The sequence below is a fragment of the Cicer arietinum genome, chromosome 4 (assembly GCF_000331145.2).
Source record: "Cicer arietinum cultivar CDC Frontier isolate Library 1 chromosome 4, Cicar.CDCFrontier_v2.0, whole genome shotgun sequence".
NCBI lineage: Eukaryota > Viridiplantae > Streptophyta > Magnoliopsida > Fabales > Fabaceae > Cicer > Cicer arietinum.
Genome location: NC_021163.2, coordinates 14,804,252 through 14,817,544, shown reverse-complemented (window position 1 = coordinate 14,817,544; position 13,293 = coordinate 14,804,252). Strand labels below are relative to the sequence as shown.

General features: G+C 28.2%; 2 protein-coding genes across 2 annotated transcripts in view; one reads left to right on the top strand and one right to left on the bottom strand.

The window, feature by feature from the left end:
- LOC101509601 (uncharacterized) overlaps positions 1-3,741 on the top strand; it is a 4,339-nt gene extending 598 nt beyond the window's left edge. Inside the window, exons 2-10 of the mRNA XM_004496884.4 lie at positions 318-385; positions 640-665; positions 1,161-1,251; positions 2,091-2,186; positions 2,286-2,354; positions 2,583-2,641; positions 2,737-2,859; positions 3,215-3,286; positions 3,373-3,741. Coding sequence (XP_004496941.1) covers positions 318-385; positions 640-665; positions 1,161-1,251; positions 2,091-2,186; positions 2,286-2,354; positions 2,583-2,641; positions 2,737-2,859; positions 3,215-3,286; positions 3,373-3,437 — 669 coding nt within the window. The 3' untranslated portion in view covers positions 3,438-3,741. The remainder of the gene's footprint in view (positions 1-317; positions 386-639; positions 666-1,160; positions 1,252-2,090; positions 2,187-2,285; positions 2,355-2,582; positions 2,642-2,736; positions 2,860-3,214; positions 3,287-3,372) is intronic.
- A 4,551-nt stretch (positions 3,742-8,292) lies between these two features.
- On the bottom strand, positions 8,293-10,759 carry LOC101509288 (cinnamyl alcohol dehydrogenase 1). The gene is made up of 5 exons (XM_004496883.4): positions 10,563-10,759; positions 10,367-10,480; positions 10,052-10,279; positions 9,062-9,501; positions 8,293-8,674 (listed from the first exon to the last, which is right to left on the bottom strand). Exons 1-5 carry the CDS (start codon positions 10,649-10,651, stop codon positions 8,472-8,474), a joined length of 1,074 nt encoding a protein of 357 aa, XP_004496940.1. The 5' UTR covers positions 10,652-10,759; the 3' UTR covers positions 8,293-8,471.
- Positions 10,760-13,293: the final 2,534 nt, after the last annotated feature.

Below are 13,293 nucleotides of genomic sequence, written 5' to 3'. Positions count from 1 at the left end.
TAGAAAGTGAGAGATGTCATGGACAATGAAGGAAAAACATAATAGTTTCATAAGGAAAGTCACTGCTAGCTAGTGTCAGTTTTACAAGTCAAGATTTCCGACGTAATACATTTTTTTCCATTCCAATTTGGTATGGAGGGTGCTGATCTAATGCTGATACTACATATGTTGTTGTCATAGATACACCATAGTGCTAACATTGAACTTGGCAATTTAGTTATTACTTTATTTACCATTTATTCGCTGTATTTTTTTCAGTCAGGTGATTGCTTCATTTACCTTTTTTTTTTCCTTTGTAATTTTTTTATTCATTGTAGTGGCAACAAATGGATGTTGAATACACTTTTTGGCAAATGTTTCATCTATGTACATCACCTAAAGTTGTGTAAGTATATACAAATAATCTTCTGTCGTCCTTTTAACAACAAAATTCACATTGTTACAATGATCTGATGCAACAAAAACAAGAACCCTATTTTATTTGATAAATTGCACCACCAAACACATGGGCATAAACTGATGGTTCTTGGTTGAGATTTTACTCACTCCTTTGGTTGTGTATGTGTTTGGAATTTTGAATGTCTGCTTCTCTGATTACATTTTTGTTGCACTTGATATGGAACTATGCAATGGATGCAGCTATCAGCATACAAAATATCACAAACGTAAGTCCACTTCTCATGAATATCTCAATTATTTTGATTTATTGCTATGCGTTTTGAACAGCGTTTGTTCCACTTATGTTTTGAACTGCAATTATTCACAGTGCACCAGACTAGTTACATTCATGCAGTACATGTTAGGATATAAAATAAAGGGGAACTATAGGATGAGTTAGAGTAGTTGGTTAGTTAGAGAAATATCTTGCATAAATTAAAGGAAACATGTATTGAAGGTAAAATGATGGGGGGTATTTTAATAATTTGACTCGGTTCACCTTTCTTTCAAGAAAAAAATCCATTTAAATATTGCAGTTAATTCTTTTCATAATGAGCTCTAAGGACCTTTAGCTTATTAGGCCTTGTACATGAACTTAATTTGGTGATACGTAACTGTGTAGTGTTCCAGGAAGGAAAGAAAAGCTGCAAGTTTTATTATATGATTGATGCATTTGATAGTTTCAACAGATTTTTTTAATTGATTTTCTTATTTGATAATAGAAACCAAGAATCAATGGGCACGTGATGACCCTGCATTTGTTGTGATCTGCAGCCTTCTTTTGGCTGTTGCAACTTTGGCATATTGTGCAGCGTAAGTTTCTTCCTCATGCATTTTGGTGGTAATGGCTCCTCGTGATTAGATGACTAGCTAAAAATACATTACATTTGTAGAATAACGTGCATTTTGGTGGTGATGGCTTCTCGTGATTAGATGACTAGCTAAAAATACATTACATTTGTAGAACAACATGCATTTTGGTCGTGATGGCTCCTCATGATTAGTTGACTAGCTAAAAATGCTTTACATTTGTAGAACAACTTGAATATATAACTGATCACTAATGTGATTCGTTGTATTTCATCTATTTAGCGGAAGGTTTGTTTGAAAATTTCCCTGCTTATAGAAACAAGCTATTGCTGGAGTAAAACATCGGAATGTGTGAATTTATTAAATCGTGATTCGTGAACTGTGGTTTTAGTGTAAATTGACTGACTGTTTACAACTTATTTAGATTTATTTTTTATGCCATATTTAGTTCATAGAGTGACCTTGATGGTGACAAAGAAGGAATTGACGACGTGTCTAGTGGGACACATAGTGCACCTAAGGCATGGAGAGTGTATGTCAGAAAATCCAAGAAAGGTGAGCTGACCCCATCACGTATATAGGGGAGAGAGGTTGGTAAGGAGGGGATAACAAATTCTGTTAATTGTTAGTGGAGAGAAGATTCTCTCTTATTGGAGTGAGCATAGCTCTCCGGAGTAAAAGGAAGGCTTGTTTCATTTGCTCAATTTCCCTTTATCATCAATAAAATATGTTGATTAATCTCTCATTAATTCTTATTGTCACATTTATAAATTGAGGACCTATCAGACCTTCTGGTCATCTGCTAGCTTTTAACATTGTCGTGTTTTTCTCATGGTTTTCAGGTATGACCATAGTACTGGCCATGCACTTCTTGTTGTCTTCTCAGTGTTGGTTTTCCATTTTCTATTGACTGGCATATTTCTGGCAACTTTTTGTTGGTAAGGCTACTTTCTACTGTAAATTATTCATCCTTTTCTTGAAGTCATTAGATTTTGATACCAAAGCTGATGTATATTTTTGACCCATATTTTCTTCAGGTTCCTGACTAATTCTTATCTTCGAGAAGAGGCTCCAAACAGTTATGTGGTTGAACAGCGTGTTGAATGGTAAGATCAAGAATGTTCTTTTCAGTTTTCATTATGTTGACTCAATTCTGTTGTTTGCATGTTCAATTTTCAGAGCATGTGCTAATGTTTAGATAAATGTTTTTTAGGCAAGGCTTCTTTTAAATGTGTGATTCTGATTAATAAGCAGAGTTAACTTGATCACCTTTTCCTCAAAATTGTAATGATTAATTTCCAATTGCTGATTAAATTTTTGGTTTTCCATGGAAGGATGTACGCATTTGACGTGCACTGCAACTCTTTCTTCCCAATGTTTGTTTTGCTATATGGTAATTTCTGACTCCTTAGTTTGTATGAGTTGTTATGATGTTGGCACCTAAAATACATTGAACTAAAGTTGTCCTCATATATGGTTTCTTGGCAGTGATCCATTATTTTCTGTCTCCTTTATTGGTGGCTCATGGTTTCATTCCATTGTTGCTATCAAATCTATTATTCATGGTGGGAGCTTCATACTACCATTATCTAAATTTCTTAGGTTATGATGGTAAGACTCTCACTCTCTCTCTTTTCATTTGGATCTTAGAATATCTTGTTTGTGTAGTATCCTTGGGTGTGTATCTGCTGTCTCGTAAGCAATTTCTTATGGCATAAAGGATGAGTTTCTTTGCTTAGACCTTGGTAATTCTTAAGCTTCAGCCATCGTGCTTTTTCACATATTTGCACCGAGTATCCTTCCTAGTGTTTTTTCTAAAACCCCTTTGGAATGAGTAAAGGGTGTTAAACGATTCTTGGTAAACTTGTTTCCCAAATACATATTGCTCTGAATTTGAAGGTTTTGGTTGAGTTGGTGTGAACTGTTGAATATTGTTAAATTAATTGATTAACATCTCTGGTTGTAGTTCTGCCCTTTTTGGAGAGGACCACTTTTTTCCTGTACCCAATTGGTGTAGTAATTGTCCTTTCACCCATTTGTAAGTATTTAATGTGCTTGCCATTTCTGTTTTACACAATACGTTAATATTGCCTTTAAAATCTAAACCCAATTTCTGATTTGCAGTGATTTTGAGTGGCTTCAATCCTTCTAGATACTTTATGAACGTGTACTTCAGTCGACAAATATGAATATTCCAGCTAAAACTTTTGACTAGAGTGTGTCCTGTTGAGGCTATAAAGTAATACAGTCTACAACATAAGAAGCCTTTAATGAATGTTTGATTGTTTGTTTGACGAATGCAGTAGCCGATGCATCGTTTTAGGCCTTCGACCACTATCTATCGATGTTGGACTGTAGTAAGTCAGGGTAGTCAAGTGTATTTTTTTATAGTTATTGAATAGAATATTTGTTCAAATGAATATATACTCATTGTAATGATTTTTCTGTCAACCCGGCATCTTTCCGCTTCTCAACAAAGATAGTTTTCTGTGACTCTGCATTTGTCCCTATCGCCGCAACACATTGATTCACGGATAACTTCTTTGAGTATTAGTCGTTAGATTAGAAGCTACGTACCAATAAGAAAGTCAGGCTCCGTCTGGAAGTGGGAAGAAAATAAAGGAAAGACAATGAATAAAAAGGAGAAAATGGAGCGATATCTGGGTGGATAGAAATTAGATATGAAGAAAAGTGAGACAAAGTAAAATGAATAATTAATAATATAATGATCCATTTGTTTAGTTTTTAAAAAGTCATTTTGATTTTATATTATAAAAAAATGATATTTATGATAATTTAATTAAATATAGTAAAAATTATTTTAGACTTATTTATTACAGTATTGTTACTCACACCTTCAAATATGTCTAGAATACTAAATTATAAAATAACTATTGTAATTCTATTGATATTATATTTACTCCTAGATGAGTTGTAATATGAGTTATAAGGGAATGAATGGTGATGAAAATAAGGTTAAAAATGTTATAAATAAATAAAGGTATTTTAAGTACTTTGTTTTTATAAAAAAATTGAGGGGTGTGGATAGTAAAAATGAGAAATGTGGGTAGTAAAATTATATTTATTATTAATTATAAAAGTAATTTTGACATTAAAAACAATTTATCTTTGAAAAATAATTTTTATGAAAAACTTATTAGAATAGTGTTTAATTTTAATCACTTTTTGATATTTTATTATCAAAAAAATAGTAGCATAGATGAAATACTAAAAATAATATCTTAAGTTAGATTGTTTAAATCAATTTTTCATTTCAAATTTTATTTTTGAAATTCATATTTAAAAACGTTGAGAAAAAAACATTATAAAAATCAACTTTAAAAAAATCTTAGTCAAACATACCTATTGTTTCTATGAGTGGACGGAATAGAGACCTAAAGGGGTAGAATTGAAATGACTAGCCATATGTTTGGATTCTCGGTGAATCAACCGCCGCCACATGTTTACGGCCTCTCCCATTGCAGTTTCCTATAAGCTCCAAAGTTAGCATCCACCTACCGTGCGGACCAAATACACGCTTTTGTTTTCCTTACTTCTTTTCACTTGACAAGAGAAGTTTAATGGGGTTTGTTATTAGATTATCCCTTTTTTTGTTTTTTTTTATACCAATCTACCCCACTTTGAAATTAATATACCAATCTGCCCTACTTTTTTGCCCCAGGATGCGACTTGCATCTGGGGCAAAAAAGTAGGGCAGATTGGTATATTAATTTCAAAGTAGGGTAGATTGGTATTAAAAAAAAAAAAAAACTTCCCAAGTGGGAGGGCGCATCCCCAGGATGCGACCATGTGTTGCAGTTGAAATTTTTATCTTTCAAGAGGTCGCAGCCCCAGGAAGCGACTTGGATCTGGGGCAAAAAAGTAGGGCAGATTGGTATATTAATTTCAAAGTAGGGTAGATTGGTATTAAAAAAAAAAAAAGGGATAATCTAATAAAAAAACCAGTTTAATGTGGTCTTTTGACAATATTATTCTTTCTTCTTTGTTTTTTTTTTCCGCATATTTTTCCTACATTCTCTCTAATTATTTTATTTTGTATTTTCTTGAATTAAATATTAATTGTCTAATGCTTTGTTTTATGGAAGAGATGAAAGTGAAAAGCAGGAGGCAATACAGAAATATGTGAGAAATTATACAATTTTGTATTGTTTGGAGTGAAAGAAATAGAAAAGAGTAGAGGTCACCTCTCTTTCTCTTTGTTTGGATATATAGAAAAGTAAAAAGAGATAAATTCTAAGACCTTGTAGTTCTTTCGTTTATTTTGAAGAAATATTTTTTATTTGTATTTTTCAAAACAAAAAATTGTTAGTTTTATTTGCTAAAAAGAGATAAAATACTATTTTAAATTGACTAATTATTTATATTTTCAAAAATAATAAAAATATTAATAAATTATTTTCATTATTTTTTAAAATATATCATCTCGAGCTTGTATTTTATTTTATCTCATTCAAGAGAATCTTTACTCCTTGCTGGCAAATAAAACTTACACAAATTTTAATAAAAAAAATAGAAAATATTTACAAAAGTAAATGTTTAATATCTTTTTAAAAACAAAAATGTCCCCGAACTTAAAAGATCCAATTCACAATACAAACTCAGGCATGTGAGTTGTTTGACCTTAGCTATCATTTCATGTACTAAATGGTAGATAAAGATATTTTAATAAAAAATGTTAATTTGATAAAATAAAAATGATATATAAAGTCATAAAGATTTGAACTTACGCATAAAAAAAAAGAAGATTTGAACTTTTGGTTTGCGAAATAAAGCAGGTTCAAGAGAATCAGATAGAGAGACCACATATAAAAGTGGAGTGTAAAATGCAATGTACTTAAATGTGTAATGCAATGCGATTATAGTTAACTATTTCTTTTACAATTGTAATTTTTATCCATCAATTGTTTAACACTTATATTATTGAAGCGAGCGTAAATGAGTTATGAGTGAGTGAGCCAATAGAAGGTAAAGTAAAAATAATATTTAATCTGCCTTTAATTTTAGTTTCTTCTTTTTTTTTTAGTTGGACGTTTTATTTTAATTTGAATTTAAAATTTAGTTAATTATAATATAATTTATCATTTTTTTTAAATAAAAAAATATATAAAAACAAAATAGATTTCAATTTTGTTTATTAATCAAAATTATTTCTTATTATATATTCTAAATAACCTTAAAATACTACTATTAAATAAATATAGAAAAGATTGTGTAGAAAATAAATGTAGATAAATTTTATTTTAACTAATTATTTAAACGAATTAAGAAGAGGTAAAGAGGGGATATTATTTGAATATTATATTTTTATGAAAAAAATCAATGCCCCTATTTCTCTAATTAAACACTAATTACTCTATATTACCCACACCTAAAAATCATGTCCTTGAGATAACACCTTCCAACTTTGACACGCACAAGTTGGAAAATTGCATTTTAAGAATGAAGTTTGGTGTTTATGGATAAAAGTGAGATATTTTAATAATTTAGAGATTTTATTTACAAAGATTATTTAGAGACTGAAGTATATTAGGATTCTTTTTAAAAAAGATATTAAAAAAAATTGTCAACAAGGGAGATAGAGTAAATAGTAAATGACTGCATAATATGCGACGACAAAAACAAAACATACACGACATACATAATCACATGTATATCTTCTATAGTGTGATATAACAGCTTTGAAGACTATAATTTAAAAATTTATTTCTAAATATAAAATAATATTCGTAGCCACCGAACTATACAAAACACGTGGATGTAATGTGAAAACGAATAATTCGAAACAGAAGCGATAGTATTTATTTGCAGTAAGTATATGTTTATAGGTAGGGATCACAATAGACAGATCGATTGATAGGGTTTAGTTATGTTAAGTTCAGATCAGATTTTTTTCATAAACAGAAAATACTAAGCTTCTAAAAATATCATATAATAAGTCTTTTAAAGTTATCAAACTAATTTATTTAAATAAATGTAAATAATATTTTTTTACTACTATAATTATTATATTAAATTTTGACATTTTTATTATATATTTAATTTTTAGTAGTGTATGAATATTAATCTCATTTAATTTTTGATATATTTAAATGCATTATTATAAAATATAATTTAAGTATAATGTATATAAAATCATATTCTTTAAAGTGTGATGTTAAATATTAAAATAAAATTTGATTTCATTGACTTGTTAATATATTTAAAGATATGTTTAATTACTTATTCAAAAATATTAAAATGAAATAGGCTTTTAAGTAGGCTAACATACCATACTAGACTTCTGTCAGAACAGATTTATGGCGAAAAAGTAAGTCTATGGCATACCACATATCAAGCTTATGTCTTGAATTTTTTTTACAGTTCAAACTCATGCGTAACAAAGCTTACTCGGCCAAGCCTATTTCCACCTCTAATAAGTACTATTTTCACAAACATATATTGAAGTGGTAAAAAAATTTATAGTTAAAAAAACTTTAAAATAAAAAATCTTTAAAATGTTATAGACTTAGTGAATCTATGGGCCAATTTTTTCAGAAAAAGATGTACATACTTTTTTTATAAAAAATTATTTATAAATATTTTTTATTATTTTTCTGAAAATTTTAATTTGAAAAAAAATCAATATTTTCATAAACTTTTTTGAGAATAAAATAAAAAGATTTAAAAATTTGATAAAAAAAATTTCAATTAACAAAATATTAAACTTATGAACTTCTCACTTAAATCTAAAAAAAATAATAGATTAAGATTTAAAAAAATTAATTTCAAATAGAGAGTTTAATATTAAAAATTTAATATGAGATTTTTTAAAAGGAATCGTAAACTTTTGAACTTTGTTGACATTTCTATATGTATGGGTCAGAGTATGTCAAACTTTCAAAGATTATTAGGTAAACCAAAGAAAACTCAAGCAAACCATAAAAAAGTTGGTGAGCCACTACACGCCCAAAATATCCTTTTTCTCCCTTCTAATAATTTTCTTATTGCCTACTCCAACAAAATCAACATTTTTGAACAACCAAATAAGAAATGTTTGGTAATCTTTTTAATATCCCTGAAAATTTGACATCACTAATGTGAAACCAATAGCATAGAAAATAGAGCAATCCTCAATTATACAAACACACCCACATAGTTGCTTAATTAATTAACTTGTCCACACGTTTTAAAATATTGTTTGTGTTTTGTTTTGTATAACACTTTCACTCGTCAAGTTTGCTTCCTTTGACATCCACAACGAACCTATACCTCACATCGTTCTTCTCCAATCTTTCAAATGCTTTGTTAATGTAATCCATAGTCACAATTTCAATCATAGAACTCAAACCCTTCTCTTTCCAAAACTCCAACATCTCCTCTGTCTCCTTTATGCTCCCAACAAAGCTTCCAGTGATTGTCTTCCTCCCTACACAACACAACATCAATAGAGATAATTATTATTAAAATTGGAAGAAAACAAAAACAAAAGGCAAAATAAGAAATAAAAAAATAATAATTTGGGGGCAGTTTGTTATAGGTATTTTTAGAAAAAGAAATCGCATTTAGGAGTTACATTTAAAAAAAATATGTTTTTAAATAAATTTTCGTAAACACTATTTTCAATGATGATATTCTTTTATAAACAAATATTATATTACAGTAAATAAACACATAATATCTTTCTTTTTTAAAACTTTCTAAAAAGTAAACTCTCAATTATTGAATCTGTAACGAACGTGGTATCTTTAATAAATAAATAAATAAATAAGAAACAAACTTGAATTAATGAAGAGAAAAAAGTGGCATTTTTTACCAATCATGACCATGGGGGTAAGGAATTGAAGAGGGGTGTTAATAACACCCATCAAGATCAATTTGCCATCAAGTTTGAGCAATGAGAGATAAGGCTCAAGAGGGTGACCAACAGGTACAGTGTCAATGATATAATCAAGTGAATCAGCAGCTTCTTGCATGCGAATGGTGTCTGAGCTAACAAGAAAATCATCAGCTCCAAGATCTTCAAGTGCCTCTTTTTTCTTCTTATCAGAAGAACTTATCACAGTTACATGGTGACCCATTGCTTTTGCTACTATCACCCCCATGTGGCCCACTCCACCAAGGCCCAATATTCCACCTCTTAGCCCACTCTGTTTCAACCCAAAATGTGAAAGTGGACTGTACACTGTCACACCCGCACATAACAATGGTGCAACTTGCTCTGCCGCCAATCCCTCTGGTATTTTCACAACAAATCTGACAATAATACCCCAAACACATAAATTAGTTAAAATTAAGGATTTAATTTATATCCATATATAGTCCACATAATTAATTATTATACAATTAAAAATATTTAACTTTAACTATAATTTTTATTTTATTTTAATAATACATAAAGATTAATCTCTATTAAAAACATAAATGATTTGTATCAATGCTTTAAAGGTTTTTCATGTGGCACAAAATAGTTCGAGGCCTTTAGTGCCTTTTAAAAAATGTTGCGGGTATCTTAGCCACAGCTAACTAAAATCAGTACATTTATTATATCAAATTTAAAATTCTAAAAATCAGGTCAACAAAATATACGCACTTAATTTAATTTTAATTATTTATGAATTATTATGTACACTTTACAAAAAATAACTTAAAATTTACTAAGAAAATTATATATAAATTTTTTATTTCATCATATATTTTCTTTAATCAATTTTTGTTTATATATTTAAATCATATATATAATCTATTTTTGTTTATATTAGAAGACAAAAGAAGTAACCAGAAATGAATTTAAGTTAACTATTACTTTTGCTCAACGACGGTGGCTTCAGCAAAACCACCCTGAGTGGCTTTTCCGTCGGTATAAACATCATTGTAAGACCAGATCTTCTTGTTACAGTATTGTTCAATATCAGATTCACATGCTCTGCAGCTTTTGCAGCAACCAACGAGGAGTCCAACTCCCACAATTTCTCCAACACTGAACCTCGTAACATTTGAACCCACCTCAAGTACTTCACCAACCATTTCATGCCTATTTGTCAAAAAGAATAATATATACCACCAACTTCAGTGATCACAACAAAAAAACATAATCATGAGATAAATGAATTTGACATACCCTGGAACCATAGGATAATTGGACATGCCAAGATCATTTTTGATTTGGTGGACATCAGTATGACAGATTCCACAGTAATGAATTTTGATGTAAACATCATCCGGTCCCGTGTTTCTGCATGTTTAATATTATTAATAATAAGAATTCAGAACCAAATTGAATATAGTAGAGATAGAATGTAATTAAGATATATAACCTGAGAGTGTAAGTGTATGGAGCTAGAATTCCTGAAGGGTCTGTTGCAGCCCATCCAACTGTTGTTCTTTCCACATCAAGGCTACCCATAATCCTCGTTCAAAAGCAAAAGACAGTATGTAAAGAGAAATGGAACAAGACAAGTAATAATAATGAACAATGAGTGGGTTTGTATAGTGGAATTCGGAAGATGCGTATATATAAAGGTGTTAGATGTGCAAAGCTAATCTTTAAGCATTGGGGGGGTGGGGCCTCTTGGTGCGGTAGGTAACTGGAGTTGGATTTTCATTGCTATTCTCTGGAATCATCTCAACCGTAGATCGACAAAGTGTGACGGATACTATCCACTTGGTGCCATCTAGTCTAATGCTCCAAATTCACCCGCTATAACTACTAATTAATATTCATTATCCTCCTTTCATTCATCCATATACTATTCATTATTTTTTTTCTCTCAATTATACTCTCATATATTATTTTAAAGTATTATATTTCATTTTATATTTATGATAATAAAAAATATATTAATAAGAATAATTTTATAAAATTATAATTTATTTTATTTATTAATATATGGGAAGTGAAAAAGTACATTCATCTTAAGATAAAGGAAATATGTATATAGTAAAAGTTTTTTTTTTTTTTAATAAAAAGTACACATTAGTAGTTAGTTAATTGAAGCGGATTGGTATAAATATAAAAATGTTTTTCTTTTAATTAAATTTATTATTCTCGTAAATACAACACAAATGATATTTTGAGAACATTTAATATATTGAGGCTCATATGAGATACTGCTCTTCCTCCAAATTTAGTATTTATAAATTTTACTTGCTGTTTTTTAGAACGATAAAAATAAAAAACATACTTTGGTCTATTCAAATATTTATAATCACAATAAAAGTTTATTTAATACTTCCTCTTTTTCATTTCACATTTAAGAAAAGGAAACTATTTTAAAACTATTTTTATATTATATCTCAATGTAATATTCATGATTTTATTCTAATTCTACCTTCAAATTAAATATTTAATTATAAATAAATATGTCTCTAAGTTAACACTAAATTGATAATGACTAACACTTAATAATTAATAATAAGGATAATTTTATAAAATTGTTATAATAATTTTATTGTAGAGGGATGTTGTAATTAATTTTACGAGTAGTTTAATAACTCTTTATAAAAAGTAAATTTCACCACTTCAAACAGATATTGAGTATCGTCATTTCATATTAATGATTAAATATATAAAATTTCAGTCTTTAAAAAAAAATGTTTCATATAAATTTAATATTTATAGTTATTTAATTTGACATGTAATATTCACTTATATTCTTTTTTTAAATGATTTTTATAAAATATCAAATTATTTTAAAAATTTAATAATCATATCCATTTATATAAAGTGGAAGCTAAAAAATTGCAATAAGTATGCATTAAGCAAATGCTGTAGTATGTCTTAGGTCGGTTATCAATATAATCGCGTTAAATAAGTTTTAAATATTTACAAAATTGCTACCATATGTCTTAAATCGGTTGTTAATATATCTGTGTTTTATATATTTACAAAATTGTCACCGCCTCGTTTTGTTAACTCGTTTATATGGACAATTGACTTAAATATACCTCCGCTTCATTTTTTAAGTCTGCTTAATTAAATCTGTTGAATTAAAATCTCAATTTTCTACTAGTGCTACTTAATAAGAATTTTTTATGTTACAATAGAATTGACAAATTTTAAATTTTAATGTATATATAAGTGGGGTAATTCAACTTACAATGAGTAAGTTGATCTCTTCTCTTTATTGATTTATTCATATGTTGTTTTAATCTTATATAAAAAGACCAAAAGTGACCAATAATACAAAGACCAAGTAAGTTAATCATATTTGTATTGCTTATGGAAAATGATGTTTGTTTTCTTTCTTTTTCCGACGTCAAAAGAGATGTTTCCAAATATCTGAAGAGTTTAATTGTAATTTATTGTTCACAAGGTCGACTTAATATTTTTTAAGGTGTAAAGCAAAATTTAAAGTAAGGTTTTGATCATAAAAAAAGAGAGGCTATTTTAGTATTAACAACAGTATTTTATTTTAATTTTATATTTTTTATATTATAAAATATCAAATACTTTTATTGAATATATTAATAGTTGTATATTTTTATAATTATGAGATCTTTTACTTGTATTATTTAAATATTTTTATTTTTTTAGACTTAATATATATGAAAAATTAATTACTTTTTGGAGACTTAAAATTCTAATTTTTGCTTCGAATCTACACTATTATTAATCAAGTTTTACGTTATCAGTTCATTAAAATTATTTGTAAATATAATTGTATTAGAAGTCAAATATTTTTAATAATTTAAATATTATAATTAAGTGAAAATATAAAGTTAATTTACATTAACAATATTTATGAATTGATTTCATACATTAAATCTAGCAACTTTATAATTTATAGCATAAAAGCAGTTTCTAACTTAAACTAACTTTCTTGCAAGACTCGTAGATTCAAAAGTACATTAAATATTTACAAATGTGGTTCACACTAATACATTATTAACTAATTTACTTGCAAGACTCGTAGATTCCAAATTACATTAAATTTTCAGAAATGTCAGTCACACTAATACATTATTTTAGTTTTGATTTTCTTTATGTTTCTTTTATAGAATGAAATCTTATTTGAGACATGGTAGATGCTAAATATAAGTATTTGT